This window comes from Trachymyrmex cornetzi, unplaced genomic scaffold, assembly GCF_001594075.2.
Source record: "Trachymyrmex cornetzi isolate Tcor2-1 unplaced genomic scaffold, Tcor1.1 scaffold156, whole genome shotgun sequence".
Classification (NCBI taxonomy): domain Eukaryota; kingdom Metazoa; phylum Arthropoda; class Insecta; order Hymenoptera; family Formicidae; genus Trachymyrmex; species Trachymyrmex cornetzi.
Window position 1 is genome coordinate 2,553,167 of NW_017296157.1, and position 26,084 is coordinate 2,579,250.

Here is a 26,084-nt window from a genome sequence, read left to right on the forward strand (position 1 = left end):
GCGTTCTATACGTATGTATGTACACACATACACATCTATACGTGTGTATATATAAAACATATATAAAAATTTCATTAAAAATTTATTATTAAAATTTTATGTACTTATATTAGTAAGTGTTTCATATTTATGCATAAAAAAGTCATAATTATTTAATCTATAATAGTATTGTATAGTCCAAATAATAATTCACGACTTTTATGTATATTACAACTTATTGAAAGAAATATATTTTAATTTCATTAAGTACAATATATATAATGGCTGCGTTCGGGAACGTTGCTCGGATGCCTCGGATTCATCATCTGTCCTTGTTTAGATTGTCTACGATCGGCGAAACACAAGCGAATACGCACAGCAGGGGGGTGCCACTTTTGAAGCACTTAAATGCGCATGTATTGCACGGAAACTCCGTGCAATACATGCGCATTTAAGTGCTTTAAAAATGGCACCCCCCTGCTGTGCGTATTCGCTTGTGTCTCGCCGATCCCGGAACTTCTTAAGCTTATATTTAAGACAGTCTTCAATATAAAAACCAACCATAAATAACGCCTTAGCATCGATGACTAAGGGCAACTCTAAAAGATTTATTATACCTGTCACATGGTGGTAGATAAAGAATCATAAATTTATACGTTTGTTTGCTTTAAAGAAAAAAGATTGATACCTTCTTCCGTTGACATTTCCTGAAAATATAATAGAAACATTTTCTGAAAGAATGTCTTTTAAATTACATTGAAAACTTTATGGAGAAAAAAAAGAAGTGAAAATTGACATTGAGTAGGTCAATGGATACCTAGACATATTTTGCATCTTTTGTCCGAGTTTCTATAAATTCTATCTGCTATTTAGACAACCTAAAACCAGATCTAATTGTGGCAGGTTATAACGAACCGAATAACGACATTACATATAACTTTTGGTTTCTTTTATACTGTTAATGATTACCAGGTGTGTCCATTTGGGTTTCGATCCTTTTCGATCGTTTTCGGTTTATGATAATTATATATCTGTAATAGTCATCGTTATCACTAAAAGAACTGGAACCGACATCAGAACCGTTTGGTAGCTTCGGACCATAATCGTAGCCAGGCCGAAATTTTAATCCATGTTATTTGATTTAAGTCCCTGGAATATCGATCTCTTTGATAAAAGCACGATGTCAGAAATGTCAATATATTTACTGCGATATTATGTACATCTGCACATCATGTGTATTTACGATTGTTGTATGTTACGATTATTGTGTGTACTTTATTTGTGTATACTTTACACACTATTTCATTTTTAGTGAAATATTACAATTCTTCATTAATCACAATGCTTTTAATGCTTTTCTAGCTTTGCGTATACGAATTGAAATATAGCTTTTCGAAATGCCAGTTAGTAAATAACAGAAATAATAGAAATAATAAAGTTTCCCAAACAACATGCATGTCTAAAAGCCGTCATGAGGACATCATAAAGACTTTTCTTGAGACATACAGTCTAAAAAATATCTAAAAGACATCATAATGAGATTTTTTTAGACAATACGTGTTCTGAGTTCAAATAAAAATTGAAACATCTTCTTGAATTTCTCGTTTTTATTTTCCTTATTCAATTTCATCATGCATGACATGTGTCAGATCTTTTACAGGTACTTATTGTTAGTCGCCGATATTGTGGCACAGTTTCTGAAAACTTTTATAAAAAATGTCATTTAACATAAAATATTCAATAAAATGCTGTCTCCCTCTCTCTCTCTCTTTCTCTCTCTCTATCTCTTTCTCTTTCTCCTCTCTTTATACATACATATATACAAAGTGATTCAATGTAATCTTAACAGGAAAATATTTCGAAAATATACATTTTACCAAAAAAACATTTCAAATAATAATTGTATGTATAGAGGAAGATTCTATATCATAGAACTTTTATTTGGAATGTATTTTAGTGAAATACGTAGTTTCGAAAAATAGTTGCCTCTTAAGATTAACATGAATCACCCTGTATATTAACATTGCTCGCGTACACGTTTCACATGAAAGCTGAGAAAACGGGTTAGTTGATCTATCGTTGAGATAATGAAAATATAATTGCTATGATAAGACTTGAAGAGGAATGATGTTTATCTGACGAAGTATAAAATTATAAAATTAACGCGGCACGTTTAGTAAGAAAACTTTTCGTATATTGAGAAGCAATGTAAAAATAATATCTAAAGAAATATCTACGAAAGATATCAAGAATTGCATGTTTATTGTAAATTTCAGTGTAAAATAAAATCATGAAATATACAATAATGCTTTTAGTATTAATTCTATTTGTGTAATCGCTAATTAATTTATATCCACTAATTAATTTATATAAGGAAAATTATCTAAGAAAAGGATCAAAATTTGTATTATATTTTGATGTTTTTCTAGATAATATATTTAACTTACACACAATCATTTTGTGTCGACTTGTAAAAGTATTATGGTTATTGCTATATTATATTGTTCTAATATTATTATAATATTCTACTATTATTATTTTATATATTTTATAATTAATTTTGTTAGAGAAATCTTTAATTTCTTTACATATCACAAAATAAAAATAGAGAGAGAGAGTAAAGATAAAGACGAGATATATCTAAAAAAATCAACAGGAAAGCAGTTGAAACGCGCGATGGAACTCGCAAGATTTTCAAACAAATGTTTTCAAACACGTATTATTATGGAATGTCTTGAACGCAGATTCTTCGTTTTGCGTTCTTTGAGCGAGGCGTTAATTGCATTATCTCTTTGCACCTCTGAAATAATTAATCTGACGTAGGCCGGAGTACATTAGTGGCAATCGATCAGCACGTTTCGCTATGCTATGGACATACGACATAACAGGAGAAAATGAATTCTCGATGACGAACGACACGTACGCGGATAATATATTTTGGTATCCGGTCGCATACGTGCTCACGCCAGCGTGGTGTGCCAGTTATTTTGCCACGGACCCACGTTTCCCATTTCTCTTTCGCGATCGTACGGCACAAAAAGAATGACGAAGAAGGAGGAGCTCGGAATCGGCGGCCGCGTGTCGTAATCCGCAAACAAAAGCGGCGGGACCATGTGTTCGTGCCTGCGTTTTCCCGTCAGAGAAGATTTCCCAATCCTCGGCGACTCGTCCCATCTCCGGAATATTTAATGATCGTCCTGGCCGGATTCGATTGCTCGTTGAAAAAAAGGAGAGTCGCACGTTTCACGAACGTAAAATCGATAGACGATTCATCATTGAGTTGTGTTTAATGAAAAATCGGATACTTGCATGCATGGGCGTCTGCAGAGGGAGAATTTAGAGGTTTCAATACCCCCCCCCCCAGTTACTTTTGAGTAATTTTTTTGTTGTTACGTAAAATTTTTATTTCGCCCGATCATGTAAATAATTTCCGTTAGTTACAACTTTGACAATGTCCGATATGTATAAGAAAAATTTTTACAAAATTTTTGATATTAATGAATACTCCATTCATAAAAACTACACATTTTGTTTTTAACAATTAATTTTGCCTATACTTTCTTTAGGAATCAAAAGTTATGATTTAAAAATCTAATATTTTTGTATTCAATATCAGGAATAAAAAGGAGACGTTCTGAGTTCTAAAATGTCAAGAAAACAAATCATTATAAATGCAAAAATTGCTGTTTATGTGATAATAGAATTGATAAATTCTTTCTTCCATAATTCTGAAGCCCATTCTTTTGTGTCGTTTCGCAATTTCTTGAAGAAAGAAAAATACATTTGGTATTTTAAAAAAGAAGCAAAAAGTCCTCATTTTTTAAAAAAAGGAGAGTGTGACGCAAGTTTTATGAAACATAAAATTGATAAATGAGTTGTCATTGAATCATGTCTGCTAAAAAACCGGATGCGTTGTCTTGTAAACTTGAGGGAAGAAAAACATATTGGTGCCTTAAAAAGAAACAAATTTCTTATAAGCATTTATCATCTCATTGACGTAAAAGTGAAACCGAAAGTACTGAGAGATTTTTTTACTGCGAGATATAATAAATTAACCCCAATAATTCTTAAATTTGCGACTTTTAATTTTGTCGTAAATAATTATTATTAATTATTTACTACTTTAATTAATTACGTAAATAATTCCGTATAAAATCGTAATAAATCTAGAGATATGTATAAATTTGGAGATCTGAAAGGTGTTAATGAAATGAAAAGCTTATATCTGTTTCATATCACATAATTAATACCTAAAGTAAAGATTTATTTCTTATAGTTTTTTTACTTTGTTGCATCTATTTTTACATCTCTCTCGTTTCTCGAAATTGCGATGACTAAACAAAGTTTTCTCTGTCGTTCGAAGAAGCCGCAAGTAAAGTTCGTCTTTCATATCGCAAGATAAGATGTTTATATGTTGCGAACTTCCTTTTGGTTTAGTGTTTATCGAGGTATGACGATCTTTATTCGTTGTTATCAGGACTCACGCGCATAACTATCCGCATGTACGAGTTTCCGGAGGAAGTTTGTCTCCAATTTAAAAAAACTACTTTAAAGAAAACTATGGCGATAGAAAATACTTTAAAATATTTTCTATCGCCGTAGTTTTCGAAAGGAGCGAGGTATATTATGGAATGGTTTAATCGGATTATCATTTCCTAGATTTTGACACTGAAAAAATGTACTAAATTTTAATAAATTATTTGTTTTAACAATACTAATTAAATATTTAGTAAAGATATAAAGATATATTTATTTAGTATGAGAATCATTAATTTCATTTAACTTTTTAATATTTTTTTATTAAATAAATATTTATTTGCTGTAAGTAAATGTTAATTTAATTGTTACTATTCAAATAAATATTAAATACTTATTTATTTAATAAATTTTATTAAAATTTAGTATTTTTCTCTTTAGTGTATTGTTTTATAAGAAAAACGGATGATTCCAACCGGAATCCATTCCGGACAGTTTCATAATACGTGCCCAGGTCGATCATATTATAGTCAACCTGTATTAAATCCGACGCATGGCGTTAAGCATTACCGGTACCGGCCGGCTTGTTGGAGCTCTCTTTAACGAGACGTCAAATAGAAAGACACGTTCGCGCTTTCTCCGACCGCACCGTGTGTCATAACGCGCGCACGAAGATCTCTGCTTTTCCATTCGTGCCGCCTGTCAATTTGTCCCACGGTTCCGGACCACGATTCCGCGTCGCGGAAGCGAGCTTCTCGAAACAGAGCTTGTGTTCTCCGAAAGACCGAAATCGTTCAAAAAATAAAGCCCATGAGAACCGATAGAGGATAAACGTGTGTAGACAGTATATTATTCGAAATTAGGGTAACTCCGGTATACGCCGCGCTGGGATTTACGCCGCAGAAGTTAGAAAAAATAGAAGGAGTAGGGGTAATTTTCTCGTAACTATTCTGTAGTAGTAAAGATAACCGGAGTTATCCTATAAATATAGATGTTTCGTCCTTCGGTTTCGGTCTTCTTCAGTGTAATATTGACAAGTTAGCCCAACAGCAATTTCGCTCTACAGTAAACTATTAGAATTGTTAAATTGAATAATTACAAAATGTTCGAACTGGAAATTATAAATTTAATGTCTAGGAACAAAAAATTATCAAACGTGATGATTTTTATTTTTAAACATTAGACTTACGATGTTACCGGTTCGACAACGTTTTGTAATTATTCAATTTGAAAAATTTAATGGTTTACCGTAGAGCGAAATTGCTAACTTGTCACGCAGCATTACATTGAAAAAGACCGAAACCCCCTGAAAGTCGGAGAATATCTGTATTTAATTTTGAATAATATATTTCTTCGATTCTCTTATGGGTTTTATTGGAATTTTTTGATTTATCTATTTGGAACTTTTATCCTTTTATGTATTATTTCTAAATTGTTTATTATATATATCGGTCTCTTATTTAAAAAATGACACATTGGAAAAAGAGTGATTGCATTAATTAAAATTCTGATTTAAATGTATTATCTTAATAATTATAATAAATATCTATATAATTTTCAATAATTTTATGTCAAGTTGAAAAATAATTCTTTCCTTTTTCTGGGAAATTTTATTCTTTTATTGTGCATTGAAAGAAATTTCCGGTTGAATATCAATCAGAATTCTAGGTGAGATAATTAGAATTCTGATTGATTTATTCTTTCGTTTTCAAACAGAAATTTCTCCTGTGAATGCACAACTCAAAAGATTAAGTTTCCTATAAATAAAAAAGAATTATTTGTCAATTTGACAGAAATTTATTGATTAATCGCCAAAAAAAAAAATTCTTAACATGATTAAATGTCACTAATTTTTGTTACTTTCATTTTACAACTTCTGAAGAATTAAACTATACCTTCTTCGAGATGTGATAATTTCAATAATTTTTTATGAAGTTAAGTTAGTTTACTTTTGATATTTTATAGTTAATGTTTATTTAACTCATTTATAATAAAAAAAATCAAAAATTCAATATTAAGTTGTGTCGAAAATATCGTTCCCTTACATTTGAAGTAAGTATCTTCGATAATTATTTGAATAAAGAAAATAAGTAAAAAATAATTTAAATGATTAAATTTAATTTGATTAAAATTTAATTAAAATTTAAATGACGACTGGCTGAATCTCGAACGACAAGGCTTTCTTTCTTCTTCCCGAGAACGGCAAGGATCACGTTAATTGTTTTCATCGGAATTTCACTGCGCGATGATCTCACGATATGCTCGAAAAGAATTCGTCGTCGCCTCGGATAATCGCGTTTTCCGAGTATTGTGTAGCATCTGTTCGCCCGAATCGACAATGAGTCACATGATTCAACAGAGCTCGCTCGGTAAATTATTCACCGGAGCAGCTTTTAACGCGACTAAATTCGTGCACGGCGCGAAATAAAGAGGATCGTGACACGGCCGTGGCGTCGATGCACGCCAGGCCTTCAAGGTCAGAATATTTTTCTGCGCCGATGAACCACAGTCATTTTCCTTGCTGCTGTATTTGCGCGTTCACCTCGAATCGTTCGTCACCCCCCCATGTTTTCTATTTTCGACCGTGACCGTGATCGTGGCTATTACAATATTTATAATACCGAAGGAAGCGGTTAATGTGTATGTACGTACACGATTAATGTGTATGTACATATTTTGTTTACTGAGAGATTGAACGTCTGAGGCTCGATTTCTAAATTTTTATTCTTGCATTCTTCTATTATTCTTCGATATCGAGAAATCGTTCCCGGCGTCTTTTCCCCACTTCTAAAAGCTTATCTCTTCTTTAAAGATAAATAGAAAGGTTTTGGCGAAGTGTGTATGAATTATACATGTTATATTATACAATTGTATAAATTTTCATATAATTTCGCATATAATGGATGCCTTCCATTTAGTGACACAAGTCGACACAGTATTGTTCTGTCTTTGTTATTCATGGAATACAAAAAAAGATAGAACGTTTCCTAGTGAGAAATGACAATGGAATCGACATCAAATCGATGTCGATTCGACGTCGAAATCATCAAATTCGACGTCGATTCGTCACCCTAGTGAAATTTTTTCTCAGAATTTTTCATATAATTTTTCAGAATTTCTGTATAATTTTATAACTTTCTCACATTTTTTATACGAATTGTAACATATCTCAGAAAATCTACATCTTTTCTTAGAATTTTTCATATACATATGTTAATTATAAAATATCGTAAGATTTCTAAGATTTTTTGTAAGTATAATTTCTAATGAAATGTTATAAAATCTAAAAAAATTTTTAATACTTTTTAAAAATTACGGGATGAGAAATTTCAGAATATTTCAGAATTCACTTGTATGAAAAATTCTAAGAGAACATGTAAACTTTCCGAATATTTCTGAGTATTTCTGAAAAATGTTCCAATTTATATGAAAATTATGAGAAAAATGTTGCACTAAGTGGAAGATGGAAGGCATTCAATATAAATTCGAGTTGTATAATATCCACATAAAGTAATAAATATATAATCTCGATTGATAAATTGTCATCATATTTTTAACGGAATATATGTTAATGTTTTGTCGATTAAAGTGCATGTGTTTTAGGTACAGTGTGCCTCCCAACAAGCGACACGAGTGTTACGGTGTGACACAATAGAACATTACATCCTTGTTGTCTGCCAATGTTAAACAAAGATGACATGATCATTGTGTCGCATTGTGTCGATTGTTGGAAGACACACACATTCACATACAACTTCTAGAACGCGTATAATTGGTGCAAAGCAGCGCAACTGAATTTTCTATTGAAATTTAAATTCTCAGAACTTATAGTTTTTAAAATTCTCTCTCGAACTCATGGTTCATTAATTTTTTTCGAACGATTCTTAATGTAAGAAAACAAAGAAATAACGAATTAGAAAAGAATAATAATAATGAAATAATTATTACATCTGTCTTATCAAAATGTATAAAAAATCAGGACCCTTATTCTTAAAAAGAAAGAACGTACTCTGGAAAAAAGCGCGGTTTTCATTAGCTATCGCTAGTTAACGATCGAGACAATGATCGATAAGATGTCAGAGAATTCGGATACAAATTTGACAGTTTAGAGAGTGATATTATTACATCATGAGATGACTAATCTTTTGGATAGCGAGAAATCTAAATTAATCCACGTTGCCTCTTGTATTAATATTATATTTATAATATTTATAATATTTAATAATTTGAAAAACTCGTATTTCAATTCTCGCCCGTTATTTCTCTCTTTCGCGAAATTCGATATTTATATTTCGCGCGCTGCAATCGGAATGATGACAAAATCGAGAATAATCGAGAATTTATCGATAGAAAATCGAATGTCAGTCAACGACGTGAAGACGCGCAGTTACACGCAATGGCGGACGCCATGGTTGATGTCGTTACTTACCGCATGTTTTGGTAATATTCCACAATTATGGATTAAGATCGGCTCGCCGGTTTTAATTCCAAGGCTTGCTTCCGGCTTCGGGCCAAGTATAACTTCGTGGTGTAGTGAAGGTACGCCGGGAAGTCTCGCCGCGAGTGACAGACGCTCGGAAGGCGAAGAAGTAGGTTAGACCGCGAAACTTCTGGTTGAGTAACTATTATTTCTCGTTGGCAGCAAGCGAGTCCAAATGCTGGACTGTTCGTTGAAGGACTCAAAGCTGCGACGCATTGCCTCTTTTTCTACATCTCCTTTTCTACATTGTATGCTTCGTTCTTAACAAGTTAATCGACCGAAAATGTCGAGCGAAAACAGAGTTGGTCGTGGAGTTCCACCTCGCTGGCTCGATTGCCCACGCAAGGCGATGAGGCTGATCCAAGGCAAGTTTCTAGCTTTTAAGACGCCTCTGTCTTCGGCCTACGACAGCCAGGTGCCTGAGGGTTGTCGATTCACTGTAGATATGTTCTTCGAAAATCTGAAAAGTCAGAAACTGAAGATGGGCTTGTGGATAGATTTGACTAACACGTCAAGGTTTTACGATAAAGATACCATAGAAGATTACAATTGTAGCTATGTGAAATTGCAATGTCGTGGTCATGGCGAGACCCCGTCCGAGGAGCAGACTCGAGCCTTTGTACAACTCTGTAGTAGTTTCATTGCTCACAATCCATTGGAGATCATTGGTGTGCACTGCACACATGGTTTTAACAGGACTGGCTTTCTTATAATCAGTTACTTAGTGGAGATAGATAATACCAGTGTCGATGCTGGCTTAGCAGAGTTTGCCACTGCAAGACCTCCTGGAATTTACAAAGCCGATTATATAAAGGAGCTGTATAAACGGTACGACGACGAGGCAGATGCTCCACCTCCACCTGCGAGACCGGCGTGGTGTTTGGAATATGATGATTCCAATATTCCGGACACAGATGAAGGACCAAGCACGGAGAACGAAGATTGTCAGGATGAGAAAGGCAAGAAGAAGAGACGTGAAATTTTTAATAAAAATCCAATTTTTATGGCTGGCGTACCTGGTGTTACTCCTATCTTAGAAAAAAAGAAATTATTTGGAATCCAGAGGCGAGTCCAGGACATCTGCGGATGGAAGGATTCAGGATTCCCTGGTTCTCAGCCTGTATCCATGGATTGTGACAATATAATGCTGTTACATACAAAGCCATATAGAGTATCTTGGAAAGCTGATGGCACAAGGTCAGTTAGAAATTTATTTGTACACATTAAGTGTCTCTTGATATTGTTCCCATATATAAACATATACATATTACATTTAAAAGCTTTATAATTCAACTGTTTTTTGTTTAGATACATGATGTTAGTACAAGGTGATGGAGAGATATTTTTTATAGATAGGGAAAACAGTGTTTTTGAAGCAACTGGACTGACATTTCCTCATGTACGAGAAAACCGAAATTTGAGAGATACTCTGATGGATGGTGTAAGTTACTATAGCTATGTACTAAAAGCTATTTTAAGAACTGTAAAAATGAATGATTGGAATTGTATTTATGGAATAATAATTTTACAGGAAATGGTAATCGACAAAGATAGGGGCAAAAATATTCCTAGATATTTGGTTTACGACGTTATCATGTACGATGGACAGGATGTTAGTAAATTACCGTTCCATCCTGATCGTTACTCCATTATCGAAAATAAAATAATCGCTGGTAGACTAAGAGCTATGAAGGAGGGACGATTAATAAAGGAACGAGAACCATTCTCTGTACGATTGAAATATTTCTGGGACGTAACACAGAGCAAAAATCTGTTGGGCGAGAAATTCGCTAAACAGCTTTCTCACGAACCAGATGGCTTAATATTTCAACCTGCCAAGGAAAAGTACAACTCGGGAGTATGCATCGAGGTCTTAAAATGGAAACCATTGTCGTTAAACTCCGTAGATTTTAAACTGAGAATTGTCACGGAATCGGGCATGGGAATTCTGCCGCGAAAGATTGGTCATCTTTTTGTAGGAGGACTTAGTACACCGTACGGTACAATAAAGATTACCAAGCATATGAGAGATTTGGACAACGCGATTGTCGAGTGCAAATTCGAAAATGGTCAATGGGTCTTCATGCGTCAGCGAATAGACAAGTCGTTTCCTAACTCCGTTAAAACTGCCGAGTCTGTGTGCAAAAGCATCAACAAACCCGTTACGAAGGAACGGCTTTTAGACTATATCGAGAAATACAGATTTGCACGAGATGATTCAGAACTTATGCCACCACCAAACAAAAAACCTAATTTATCTTAGATAAGTTATATCATGTTATTATCATTAATTGTAAATGTATCAAGATTTTTATATCTCTGCAATATCGAAGAATGAAGACTTAAAATGATCTATATTTATTAGAATGCGGGGAGTTTATCATAGAGATTTAAATTAATTTTAGCTACTTTCAATCAATTTGATTTTTAGGAATGTTAAATAGGTTGAAGATAACGAAATGCATGGTTTTTGTCTAGAGAATAGAGAAGAAAATGCATGTAAGATGAATGAGATATTTACGATAATTCCTAATTAATTTTGTGATAAATATACCGTTCTTAATCAGGATTATCTTTTCATCAGGTTATTTCAATTTGTTTCAACGCACATTTGTATTACACATATTTTGAATTAAGACTATTCATTGTTGAATAAAAAGGTTTTGTAATAATATTTACGATTTATTAATTATTTATCCCGTATCACTTAATTAATATTCCTAATTAATAGAGTTGTAAAAGATCAATTGTATTTTTTTGATGTTTGTCAATTCGTTCAAGATTAATATTATAATTATTAATATTCTACTATTTTGTATATTTTATTCTATATATAATAACATTATTTTCCGGAATAAAGAATATAATTGAGAAAAAAAGATAATTTCTCATAAAAAATAAGAATAAAATCAAATTTGTTTATGAATTTTGTTTCTTTGAGAAAATCGAAAAATATCGGCAGTAAAGATAACGTAATTAAGAATTCTTTTATGTGGCTCAAATTTATTCTAATTGTTTCCATATTTTGCATTATTGCAGATCGTACTGTGTTGTTGTGGTACACGAAAGACTTCACATCGAAAGATCGCAAATCTCTGCGTATTAACATAGAATTTGATCATGCGACTTTGATACGCTGGTCCCCGGATGGAAAAGCATTTATTATTCACAAGGCCGTGGCTAATGCCATCGAGGTATACAAGATCGCGAAGAAATCGGATGGTCACTTGGCCTCTGCGACTAAGGCTCTGGAGTTTCCACAGGTATTACAATCTTGTCTCGTATGTTATTTGTTCAAAATATTTCTTTGTTTTGCCAACATTTTTTTTAGAGATCTTTTTAAAATGTTATAATAACAGAATATTATTGTTAAAATAAGGCTCTGTAATAATTCAAAGTTAGAAAAAAGCCTAGAGAACCAACGCAATTATTCGTACGTGAATTATTTTGTTTATTTACAATAATTAATATATACATTAGAATAATCGTGTTACAAAATTTCATAGATTTTTATAGACTTTCTAACTTTTGATGAATATAATTAATGCATATATTTTATTTAGCTTGATCTCTTAAGATTATTCACATAGTCATACTTATGAAATTTACTATTTTGTGGAATTTGTTTATGCTTTATGTATCAATTTTTTTTTATTACTGTAGCATCATACTGAGGATGTCGTTGGAATGGATATCGCGTGCACTGGGAAGTACATCATCACGTGCAGTAAAGTGAACGATCTTATTATTTGGGACTTGAAAGGACAGACGCTGGCAATGGTGGAGATGCATTTAGGATCTACTTATCGTGCGCGCATATCACCTTGCGGCCGATTCGTTGCTGCCTCGGGTAAAAAAACATTTTGCCGTAATTAAATATAATTAGTTCCAGTTACTGTAAAATGAGATAATGTCTTAAAGACGTCTTGTGCCCTGTTTTGGATATGCATGCTACCTAGACATTTTTTAAAATTTTGGATCAAAGTTACATCATTTTATAGCATGAGAAAAATATACAAATATTTTAATAAGATCAATCCATTCGTAAGGTTTTACACCGGACGTGAACGTATGGGAGGTGGTCTTCAGTAAATCCGGAGAGTTCAAAACGGTGGCTAAAGCGTTTGACCTCGCCGGGCACTCGTCCGGGGTTCACGACTTCAGTTTCAGCGCCGATACCAGTCACATGGCTACCGTGTCCAAGGATGGGACGTATCGTTTCTACAATACAAAAAGTAACATAACAAATCCCTGATAAATAAAGGATTTAAGCGTGAAATGTACGAAATTCTTATGCGTTTGTTCTTTTCCAGTCGAATTTCAAAAAGGAGAAGATCCACACGTTTTGATGACTGGTACCTGGAACACCACTGCACCAGCAAGCCTTGCCTTATCTCCGAACGCGGAAGTCCTTGTGATCGCCCATGGATCATCTATATCTTTCTACTCCACTATTACCGGTGTTCTGGATACTACCATAGAAGATATTTTCCTTGGTAAAATTATAACTCAATTGTTTCCTTTATAGAAATCTAATTTAATATTGGAAGGTAATTAATTACTTATTCTGTATTAAAAGTACCGTTTTAAATTTTTATGAGGATGGTTTTAGCAATGTGGATTTGAAATAACTTGACGAATTCTTCAAAATCTTTTACAGGTCCCATAACATGCCTGGTATTTGATGCTATGGGAGAATATCTGTTGGCTGCGGGCGATAAGCACATCAAAATTTTCCGCAACGTCACAGGATATCGAACCGCAATAGAGTCTGCTAAACGTAAACTGGAACAAAGGCAGACGCAGGCAACAAAGGAACGTTTGGAAAAAATGATTCGCGATAACAAGGATTTGCTTGAGAAGATGGGCGAGAAATGTTCAGAATGACATTTATTCTTTCTCCTATCGTTTTACGAGATTGAAGATATAAATAAAATTATTATCTCGGGGTCTAATGCTTTCTAAATCATGTAAATACATGAATTTACCTATATTAATACATGAATATTAATACATGAATTTACCTATTTTCTGCAAATAAAGATAATTTTCGTATGCATCAATCTCTAAAGTTTCATTCTTAATGTCATCTACAGTGAGTTCATACGCGCCGCGCGCATCATGTATCAAAAGTTAAACAAAATTTAAAGATTAGATGTTATTGACATTGAGAATAATGTGTAGATGACATTGGGAATAACTGTTCTTTTAACTATCCCACTTTCACTCTATTTTCTTAGCTCATAAAACGATCTTGAAAAGTTCAAAAACTTCAAACTCCATGTACAAAACGATATAATAAAATAGAGTAAATACGATAAAATTGTATGCATTCCAAAAAGATTCCGTGCGTAAATTTTAATACATTTTCTTAGATATTACGAAAAAAGTATGTGACATATTAGAAAACTCAGTTTTTTTTCTATATTTATTTTAAATTTCATTGTATAATATTGAATTCAATTGGAAATTAATATTAGAGTTAAATACGCAATTACGTTTCACATACAATTTCAATAGACCGACCAAATGTAAAATAAAATTAGTTTGTACCCGAGAGTGAATCAATATACATTTGAAATTACACACTGTTTAAACAATTTTTATTGTTACCGTTGTATTCTTGACTACTATGTGCCCAAGGAGATAATTACAATTTTCTTTTTAAGATTTGTATAATGTTAACATACACAGATTCAGAATTGTTCGCGCATTTTATTTTATAATCTCGTATAGTGTTACCTTTCACTCCCTTTTTTTTTGACAAGAATGTGGCCTTCTATTAACAAACTACAAAAAATTTCTATATAGTAGATAAATTATGTACAAAATAGTATCCTTGGCATCGTGAGTTGTAAACTGCAAAATTGGGAGTGGAACGCGCGATCACGCATGATCGTTTACGCTCGAGAACACGTTTTTGTGTAGTATATAATTTTTGGATAAATGTGTTTGACACTCTGCTGGACGTACAATGAGTAACTTAAAGTATATTATATATATATATATATACGAATTTATATATGAATTTATCGTATTTAAACTAGCTTAGGCTATGAAAAGAAACGCTCATCGATTTGAATTGTTTCGAAACTATACACATTTTCTCATCTAGAACGAAAAGAAATTATTTTTATTGCTACACAGTAATAAACGATTCATTATTCTAGAAATTATAAAAAAAACTATTTTTTTTGTTACTTTTGAACAATTCTGATAATTTTTCACATATAAACGCATTCGAAAAGAATTTTTTTTTCAAATACTTTGTGCTGTGCTAATTATATTATGAACATCGACTAGCAGCGCACGAGATAGAGAGAATTCCGTAAAATTCAATAAAAACGCAATACAGACATTTCTGAAACCAAATATTGATGTAACTTTATCATTTTTTAGTATTACATTTATTGCATTAAATGTTTATTGCGTTAAATAATGTATGTTAGAGCAATTAAAATAATCAATCTGTCTTCATTAAGAAACATATATTGTTTAAAAAATAATGAATGATAACAAAAATGTATTTTAATATTATAATATTATATTAATGATAACTTAAGTTTAAAAGACACAAAAAGGTTCCAAACATACTCTTATAAATAAGTTTTATTTTAGAAGTGATTTTATGTTTGCGTAAGATGAACAAGCAGTGAAATAATGATACGCAGTAAAATAATAAAACGCAATCTTTTTCATGTTTGTGTACTATTATTTCCAGTAAAAATCTTTTTATTTGAGTTAAATAACTATAATGTTGACATACTTTTGAATCTATAATGATAAATATCGGTGTATCAATATCTGGCACTTAATGGCAGATCAATGGTACTTTATAAGCCCTTTTTAAAATTTATCTATTTATTTTGAATAATGCAAAAAATTGCGTAAGATATTTTAACGACAGCCCTATGAATTGTTATGCATGATTGAAGTGCTTCTCTTTTTTTTTTATTACTGAAGATGCCACAATATATTATCACTCGAGTGAAAAAAGTTACAAAATCGAGTCCCAATCACTTAATTTTGGTGTTGGATAAACCACTTGATACTTGCATCTGTTTTATTTTTCTTTTTTTTAATCACTAACAGCATACGTGCATGCACACACGTATTTGTGAAATAAGATTAACTTTTTTTATTCGTGTTGGTGCGTATGTGTCTATATTATGATAAATAGCTAATGTAATTATTTCTTCTCCTTATCCGCCTCGACAATTTCTCTCTTGACAGAAGTTTTATTGTCAGATTTTTTATCCTTGTCTACATCGATGGGTTCCTTTTTCACTTGGACTTTGTTATCTCCCCACCTGGTATCAGTTTTAAATTTACTTTCCATCTCGGAGCCGTTTATCTCTCCACTAACTTTTTCATCTTGAATTTCTACTACCTCTACTTTTCTCTCACTCTGCAACGCTTTGGTCGCTACATGGTACATATTCTTTATCGCAGTCAAGTAAGTATGGCAATCCGTCTGTAAGAAATGTAAGATGTTTTTATGTTTAATTACGTTTATAAATTAAACAAGTAACAGAAAAAGTTTACTCACAGAAGTTTTCTTGAGCTTTTCATCTGAGCTCCGTAATTTATCTTTGTACATTTTCAAGTCTTCAGAAAGACCTTTAATACTATTAGTTTGTTTTATCGATTTCTCGTTGACTACAGTTAGTTCGTGCTGCAATTCCATCATACGATCCTCGGTATCTAAACGTGCTTTCTCAGATCTTTTCAACTGACTGACAAGTTTTTCTACATCTAATAAAGAGCCTTTGTACATAACGATACCTTCCGGAATCGTTTCTTCGTTAGCTTTTTCTAAGATACAATCTTCTCTTCGCGCTCTTTTTGAGGGCGGTCCGCTACCCACAAATACAGGTAATAATTTTTTATTTCCTACAAACATATAGCAATGATTAAATTTAATCGTAAGTTGTATGTGATGTTTCATATTAAGAAAATATTCCTAGAGAAGAAATGCATTACCGAGAGCAAGCGAACGCAATATATCCTCCTCGTTCTCTCCTTTAGCTGATTCACCTTTGTCGCTTTCTCTATCGTCTTTCTTCTCATCCTTTAAGTCATCCTCTTTTGATTTGTCTGTTAATTTTCGATAATGCAGAGAATCTCTTGTAACGACTTTTTGTACTAATTTCCGTACTTGAGCTCTTGACAAATTCAATCCGAGAGTATAAATAAGTTCTTCAATATCCTTATCAAATATATATCCACAATGCGTCTGATCGAAATATACAAAAGAGAGTAAAAGGTAAGGATCATGTGTATATAATTTTGTTTTCCTTTTCTTTCCGTCTTTATCCCTGTCCCTCCTACCGTCTTTTACAGAATCATCATCCTGTATAAGTAATAACATCGTTTATATTAACACAATGTACTTAGCTATATCATATGTTGCATAATAAACGCTATCCATTTGCAAAATAATATTGTGTATTTTTCGTTAATGAAAGAAAATATTTTAATATGAAATTATAGAGTGTAAAAAATGAAGTCTCTTTTTCTTACATCTGATTCATCATCTTCATCTTCTTCTTCATCGTCATTTTTCTCCTTTTCTCTGTCTTTGTCGTCTACTTTACATTTTGCATCTTTGTCATCCTTCTTATCCTTGGCTTCTTCTCTTTTCTTATCGTCTCGTTTTTCATCCTTCTTATTAGATTTCTTCTCATCTTCCTTCCTCTTGTCGTCTTTCTTATCATCTCTCTTATCATCTTTCTTATCTTTCTTCTTATCTTCGTCCTTTTCCTTAGTTTTTTCAGGGAGACTAGATAACGAACGATATATGCGAAAACCAAAATCCCGCATTAACATTTCGTTGAATAGTTCCGCAAAGAGAGATACTTCAAAAGAATGTTCCTACATATTCAAAAGATTCATGTAACAAATTATCTTTTTTTGAAATAAGTGAAAATAATTTCCAAAGTATAAATTACCTTGGTATCTTCTGGTCTGTAATCCAATAACACACTCAAGGACATAACTGTACAGTCAAATTTTCCACTCTTGGCCATTCTAGAGGGATGAACAATAATGTGCGATGAATCGGGCAAGGTATACCTCTTTTCGAGTACAGTACGTTCACGTTCATAAAGTTTTCTCTTATCTTCATCATGCTAAAAATAACGCAAATAGATATTAAAGACCTGAAATATATATATATATATATATATATATATATATATTTCTAAGAAATCATTTTATATTCAATATTTGTATGTTTAATAAAACTGTTTAAGTGCATATATGTTTCACATTAGTGTGTTTGCTTACATCTTTATTATCTCTGAATTTTTTATCTTCTTCTTCCTTTGACGGCGGGACGTCTTCTTCGTTTTCATCCGCCTCGTCTTGCCGACCTTCTTCTTTGGCTTGCTCGGACTTTACAGCCTTTAAAAGTCTAGCTAACAATTGTGACTTTAAGCCTTTCGAGCTTAAATTACGAGCTGCCAGTTCTTGACGTAATTCGTTCACCTATAATTGATTAAAACATTGGATTTGAATTTGAGAAATAAAAAAATTTTGATTCCATATTTAAATACTAACATTCATCGATTTGGGATCTAGCTCGGAATAGTGCGTGGGATCCTTTTTCTCAGGCATCGAATCGTCCTGGAAGAAGAAAGCACACATTAGTCAAAGAGAAGTAAAAAGCCCAGAGAAAAAAACTACAAAACAGAAGCAGCCCCTATAACGAAACGAAACCACTCCCTCTTCATTCTTTCTCATCATTCTCTATTTTTTCAACACTCTCTCACATTGTAACGATATACACATATCTTCATTCACGATGACCGTCAAGTATGACTCAATAACTGCTAGAATCTCATAGTGTCCTGGCTCTGGTGTCTGTGTGATCGGTAGGTTATGGATAATATCAATAATGTTGTAGTATAAAACGATGATTAAATGAAAACTTTTGAATGATTTTTCAATGTTGGTGAAGGTTTCAGGAAAGGGAATGGCTCAGCTGCGCTCTTCTCCGAGCTAGGCTTGCTTGCTTCTCTTGTTAATGCAATGTGACTGCCACTGGCTAAGGGAGCGATACATTACCCGTCGATCCTTGCTTGCGACATTTAAAAGCGCTTGCATTAAGAGCTCTTGTTAATTTACACATATAATAATAAAACAGCAATCTTAATATAATTATGTATATACAAACTTTGTCTTATTAAAAGTTGTACATATACATAATGCTTTAATTTTGCGATATCGTAAATGACTTGTTCCATAAAATAAGAAATCTCATCTTATGGAAGAAGTCAAATCCATAGACATGTATTTCATTGAAAAAGAAGAGTTTAATCATTCACTATTGATCCAAAGTAAACTTGCATTTTGAGATAATTTTACTGTTGTTTATCGATGAAACATACCCCGTACGTTAACTCAATATACCTAAATTATGATTTTTTTTTTAACCAATGAGTGTGATCTGTTACATGAAAAAAATTAGACAAATTACAATATCCGAGATTAACTTACTGATAGGATCGATGGACAAGTATAGCCTATTGAAAATCCAGTTTAGTAATAGGGAGAAACGGTGGCACGAATATATATATAAATATATAATAATGTAATAAAAAGTTATAAAAGTAATATGGGATGATGTTGGCAGTGCCTTTTGATCAGCGGCGGCAGCCTCATCAGTTTCATTGGCAGCGTCCAAATCGTCGGGATTAGAGGCAGCACGCAGCAACTTTCGCTCCAGTTGTTTCTTATAGTTGAGTTGCAGCCCGTCCCATTCCAATCTGGTAGGTACACAGCTCCAAACATCTGGGAGAAATAGTATGACGGTTTCAACGCGAGAGGGTACCACTCGCCCGGACTTGTGGGTCGTTTCTGCGCGTCTGTAGTAGAGTTCCAGGAAGCGGTACCTGTGCCGCAAGGAAAAACAATACCCAAACGTCAACTCAGATTAATGCCGCTTAGCGTTGCCTTATATGCTAAGTGTTCGCTCGCTTGTTCGTAAAGCCCACGCACTGCATACAAAGCCACGTACAGCGCACAACGTAGAGACCATTTGAGAGAGAAAGCACAACTCAGTGGGTCACAATCATATAATAATAGAACAATAGTGATGATTTGTCTGCCGCGACTGCTCGTGTATCGTCGTCGACGGGGGGAGGGTGTGCTCGAAACCGGGATCCAGTGCAGCAATCTCCATCAGTCGCTCATGTTTAGAATAAATACGTACCTTCACTGCAGAGAGATCGAGCTACAATCTTAGTTTATCAAGTCAGAGAACTGATATTAGAAGTTACTGTCTGTCGAAATCGTAGATAGTACACCTGTCAGATATATATCTTAACGTCATAGTGTTCTATCTTGACTTTTTTTTTAATAACTCGTTTTTATGTCGTGAGAGATAGCTCTAGAATGTAGTCCTAGACAATTAGGAAAAAAGAATGGAATTTTTTTTTTAATGAAGTGTTCCGTAATTGTGACCTTTTTGGTTTGTAAAGTAGTATCGACGGAAATAGTGCAATATTAACGGGCAGAAAAATTTGGTGATATCACATTGCTCTTTGAACGAATCGGGGCTTTAAAAAAAAGCAGTCTATGGAAGTGCTTCAGAGATGTACAACGAAAAGTATTTCTACGTGATAAGACATACCACTGAGTGCAACTGGACAAATCTATGCCGGTAAGTGCTTTACAGGTCCTCACAGCCGTCCTAATTAACACAGACGGATCCTTTTCAGGATTAGGACCGTCTAACGAAGGACTCCATGGGCCACCTATGGCCATTGTCTCGTTTTTGCCTCGTAAGCCTACTAAGAAATTTATAAGGCGTGTAGGATGAACATAATCACGATCGGGATCTCTGTCTTCGGAAACACCACAACATCTTTTGTATATCTCTTCCATGGCGGGCATGGATATGAGCATGACCTAAAAATAATCGAGAAATATTCAATACATGAAATTATTTCGATATGCACGTATTCTGGTTTCTATCGCGCTACATATATCTGTGCATTTCTACAAAATCTCGCTTGTATTTTATCACATAATGATAATCGTGACACAACTTCTTGACAGACCTTCGCAGAAAACAGATAATCAGCATCCGATGGTTCAAGTACTGCTGTATTTTCATTACACGGATCGACGTCTTTATGCATAACATGGAAGGAGCACGGTTTATTAAGAGTAAATGGCATATGCGGTGGAAAGGCATCGACCCATCTGAAGTTAGTGGAAAAGAAGTCGCTAGGAATGTACATATTTTGATAGCGTCTTCTTATTTCAAGAACATCTGCTTCAGGCCTGTGATAATAAGGAGCAATAAAACTCCGCCAATGGTGTGCATGTTCATAAAATAGATAAGTTGCACTTACAAATCAAGTGCAATTTTCGGTATTTGCACCATGTAACGCGGCACGACTCGCGTACGCCGGCGTGGTCTTGGCGATTTGCTTCTCCTAGTCCTCGACGGGCTTCGATCCTCCTTCTTCTCGCGTTCTCTTATTCTCTCTTCGCGACGCCTTTTTCTTTCTATTTCCTCGTCGTCATTTCTCCGTTCACGAGGAGATCTTTCTCGCACTCTACTGACTTTGTTACGGTTGCTGGTAGAATTGGAATTTGTTGTACTTGATGTAAACCTACTACAATATAATTTTTTTACATTGACAAAATATTCGGAATATTTATTGAAACTTGAATTTAAACATTGAGTACTTAAATACTGTCTTAAATATTTCTAAATTTTTAATATTATAAATAATATAAATAATTGTCAAATTTGAATCATTTGATAACTGCGTTCAGTAGAAAAAACAGTTGTGTTATAAGATCTTTTAATATTATTGATTCTTGTACTTAATTCTTCAATGGATTTTAATAACCAATCACATTAAAGTATTTTATAATAGTTGCAAAGTTGCTTTTTTCTGCTAAACATATTAATATTAAAGATATTAGTATAAAAATTTATTCAAATATTTGATATTTAAAATCAAACAGCACTACTTTATATTGCAGAAATGTGGATAACATAATAATATAAGGTAATAGTATATATTATAGATAATAATATAGTTAATTATTCAACAATTATGTACATATTTTTCCACCTGTTATTAGGATTTTCTGTGGGAGGAGGTACAGCATTGTAAGTGCCTGATGTCCTATTTGGCTGTTGCTGTTGCTGCTGTTGCTGACGGTTTGGCTGATTAGTTTGCTGAGTGTTTGCACTGTTGCTATTATTACCCATGGGCAGCACTTGTATTCTAGTGGCATTCCATTTAAACGGCATTGAAGGATTGTACGACGCTTCTACAAGCACACGATCTCCTACAACGGGATTAGATCCCTTTACGCACGCACTGAAATAGAGAGAGAAAAAGAGACTCAGTAAAATATGCAAAGAAAATGCCCTCTCAGAATCATTATTTCATCCATCAACACATGTTTATACGTTTGCCCAATTTTTACAGAAAATCACATCTAAAAACATTTCTGCAGTAAAAAGCTTTCTTTTTTAAATTTGCTTTGCAAAAGAGGAGCTGATATATATTTCTTAATTTTGCAATATATAATGTTACATAACAAATATATTGTTGAATGCGAAATTATAACATTGATGTTATGTTATTTTTAGTTGACGCCCACTAGACTACTGTGTGCCTGTGGTTTTTATTGTTTCAGGCTTAAGAAAAATGTATTTTTTTAACCTAGTTTACTTACCTAGTTTGAAAAAATACATCTTCATCTACAAAGCCAAAGTTATCGTGTACTTTAGTAACAGTACCCGTGAAAACTCTCTGTTTTGTCGATGACGAAGGTACGTTCTGTTGTACCTGTTGTGGAACACCGGCTACAGAGGGTTGAAAAGCGTTTGTGTTTAATGCCCGTGGGGTTGGGTAAGAAACTGTAGCGACTTGAGGATATAGTTGTCCTGCTATACCCGATGGTAAATTTGAGCCGAGAGTTGCCATGGATGCCATGGTAATGTTGGGCTATGTAGAATCATTTAAATAATTAATCTGATACTGAATACATAAAAATGTTAATCCATATCTTACTTGCTGCAATCCTAGACTCTGTTGGTAGACTTGTTGGGTTTGCTGTTGATACTGCACCATAGGCTGAGCTCCGATACTGCCCATGGCTTGGCCCAACATTTGTTGTTGGATATTTTGTATATTTTGTCCTTTCAAGAAAACATCAAAAATAATTATATAATTCAAATTTTTTATCACAGTTTACATGTCACAGTTTAAATTCATATATTTTCGTATCTTTTACATATATATTCTCTACCACATAATAAATATGCAAAGGAAAAGATGGCATTTCAGAAAATTGTTTTATTTTAGTAACAATGTGTTCTTATATAACATAGATCGTTTCAGCAATATTACAGTAACATTGCAAATGTTACAGCAATAGGTCCGTTCATGTTGTTTGCACTTTTCGGATACAGAATGTTTGCTTTTTCTTTCTTCAACGCAGGAATATATATTTATCTTAACTTAAATTAAAAATTTAATTTATTTTTATTATATTTATTCTTGTTTTAAGAGTAAATAAATTTTTGGGAATTTCAAGCAATGCAAATTTAATGTTACTGCAAGCTTTTGTGACCTACAAGTTGCTCCGGATGTCATTAATTTTACTCAAGGATAAAAGTGTTCTTTTTTTATTCCTGCAGTAGAATTTTCCTTCTTACTTTTATCGAATATCAAATAAATATACCTATAGATAACTTTAAGTTCCAAAAGTATAAACTAGCTTAATTATAGAAAACAGACCTAAAGTTTTTCATGAGAAGTAATCAACAGCAAAGAGAAAGGATAACAGAAAGAGAAGAAGACAACTAAACGCTAACTAACAGTAACATCAACAATTATCATTTCACATTCAGTAATGTAACTGTTACGTACAACATGTGTCACATTACATTTATTTCTTATTTTTATTGTCGGATGTGAAATTCTAACGCGATGTTATGTTATTGTTAGTTGGTGTTTACTGTGAACTATTTTTCTGGAACATTGTTTCACTGGCAGTGAGCAGTTTGGAGGTCATCGGGTGGTCGAGGGCAACTCTCGTGCTCCAGAATGGAACATAACGCAACCGAGAGCGCGGATCGGACTTGCGTAACAAGCTCGCGACCTCGCGCGGTCGAGTGTACGCTCGACCGCGAGGCAGAGCCAAACGATAAAGGATTTTGGCAGCTTTCCGTTACGTTGCACACGGGACGACGACGATGGTGATACACGGAGACCTCGTTCATGTTCGTCTCATATAGTGGGGAAAACACGCGTCAAAAAATCGCTCACCTGCATTGCGGACCCAAGGTGGGTTCTTGCCGCCACCAAACGGCGACATATTACTCATTCTGCGTACGGGCGAGCCGACCTCGTCGGACCGGCTGTGCGAATATGTGCGAAACACGACAGATCTGGCAGACACTCACACTCAGCGTCCTTCATTCGGGCGCCATATTTCCGGAATGTATCAGCCTACTACACTATTACTGCGCATGCGCGAATCGTTGCTGCGGCGTCCCGTGGCCGCGGAGCACTGCCGACCGGAAGTCGCCGCGCTTCGATCGCCACTCTCGTAATCCGCCGGTCTCTTCGAAACACATACTTCATTCGAGCGTATCAATTTTTAAACTGTTTGGAAATCCAGACAGGGGTCTTTAAGAAGAAGAATAAGAAGAAAAAGACGACGCTTTAGAAGGAATTTTCATTTGGAAGACTAAAAGATATATGAATTTTTTAAAAAGAGAAAGGTTAGTATATTAATATAAAACTTTCATAAGACTTTTTATTTACATAGGAGAAAAAGATATGCAAAATTTATTAAAAATGTCGTTTTGACATTATTCCGTTCGTTTTGGTAGCCTGGAATAAAAAAATTATTAAATTGTAACAGCGTTATACTATTATACTGGGATCATGCATTTAATTTACGATTATTCTATTTTATTATATAAAAACAAAAAACGATTTTAATTTTAATCCATTTCGTTCTGATTGGTTAAAATTTGATCTTTAATTTGTAGTCCTCAATTTCCAATGTGTAATGTGACACAGACTTTAGGGTGTATCCTCATGACAGCCGAAAATTTCGGAATCACGCGCAAAAGTAATGTAGCGGAGATCGATTAATCAGAATCATTTAAATTTAGCGCGTTTGTATAATTATTGTATTTTTCGTGGAATCTCGGGGATACGGAAAGTAGTGGAATTACTCAATTGAGAGCTGAGTGGTGTTGCGACGCGTTTAATTAGTACAGGTGTAATTGAGCCATATCTTAATGAAATCGTTAATCGTGCTATATAAATTCAATGTTTACTCGTTGATAATCCGCTCTAAATTCACATTTCGTGACAATTGAAGTTTGAGTGATCGACAAAGCAATATGGCTGCGTTTTTTCGGATATAAGGTAAAGGGATGCCTAAATATTATGAAATACCTTTTTTTTAAAGGTTTGTAATTTATTTAATTTTCTTAACTCTTATTTTTTGTTAACCCTTCCTTGACACCTCTTTTTTCGATTGCTTTTTCACTGGGTGGCTCACGCCCAAAGTAATGTTTAAACTGACATTCTTAAAAAATCCAATCAATATGAAAAAAATTATGGGTTAATTTCAAAGTCTGTAGAATACATTCAAATAGTTTCTGATTAAAATTTCATTACAGTTTTTGTGAAAAAAATTCTTGAGTTCAATAGAGAAAAAATGAGTAAAATCTTTGAAAAATTGTAACTTTTAAAAAATTCAATATTAAAAAAGTTAAATATTAAAAAGTTAAAAATTTATAGAATTGTTGTTCAGATATGATACTTTGAAAAAAAAAAAATTAGTTTATAAGTTGGTTTTGGATAAAGAATATTTATTTTGCATATTGAATGTAGGCTATTTTGGGAATCGAAAAAACAGATTTTTTTATAAACATTGTATTTTTGTTCTACAAAATAAAAGAAAATTTAGTTTCAGAGAGTTAAAATAATTTTATGGGTGGTTCACACCCAGTATGTCAACGAAGGGTTAAATTTATGAAATATATTCAAGGGAAATATGTTCAAATCTTATCGCCAAAAGTTTGCAATCGATAATAGCTACACTTACTTGCAGTATGTGAAAGTTTTTATCAAAATTGTCGATTTTT

General features: G+C 33.4%; 2 protein-coding genes across 3 annotated transcripts; one reads left to right on the forward strand and one right to left on the reverse strand.

Moving 5' to 3' along the window:
- The first annotated feature begins 8,831 nt into the window (after window positions 1-8,831).
- Window positions 8,832-14,075, forward strand: mRNA-cap (RNA guanylyltransferase and 5'-phosphatase mRNA capping enzyme). Its single transcript, XM_018503328.1, is given in 8 exon segments — window positions 8,832-10,132; window positions 10,244-10,376; window positions 10,467-11,202; window positions 11,975-12,198; window positions 12,599-12,785; window positions 12,985-13,170; window positions 13,249-13,431; window positions 13,596-14,075. Coding segments are annotated over 8 exon segments (2,790 nt in total). The 5' UTR covers window positions 8,832-9,218; the 3' UTR covers window positions 13,823-14,075.
- A 1,496-nt stretch (window positions 14,076-15,571) lies between these two features.
- Window positions 15,572-24,421, reverse strand: LOC108758425 (cell division cycle and apoptosis regulator protein 1). Of its 2 annotated transcripts, none has more exons than XM_018503403.1 (15): window positions 24,244-24,421; window positions 22,984-23,111; window positions 22,646-22,917; window positions 22,033-22,284; window positions 21,298-21,561; window positions 21,001-21,226; window positions 20,571-20,848; window positions 19,575-19,830; window positions 18,497-18,562; window positions 18,224-18,424; window positions 17,887-18,066; window positions 17,459-17,809; window positions 16,919-17,288; window positions 16,485-16,828; window positions 15,572-16,409 (listed from the first exon to the last, which is right to left on the reverse strand). In XM_018503403.1, exons 1-15 carry the CDS (start codon window positions 24,299-24,301, stop codon window positions 16,125-16,127), a joined length of 3,531 nt encoding a protein of 1,176 aa, XP_018358905.1. In that variant the 5' UTR covers window positions 24,302-24,421; the 3' UTR covers window positions 15,572-16,124. The 2 variants fall into 2 exon arrangements, with proteins under 2 accessions (XP_018358905.1, XP_018358904.1); XM_018503402.1 differs by having other exon boundaries at window positions 21,298-21,564.
- Between the last annotated feature and the right edge of the window lie 1,663 nt (window positions 24,422-26,084).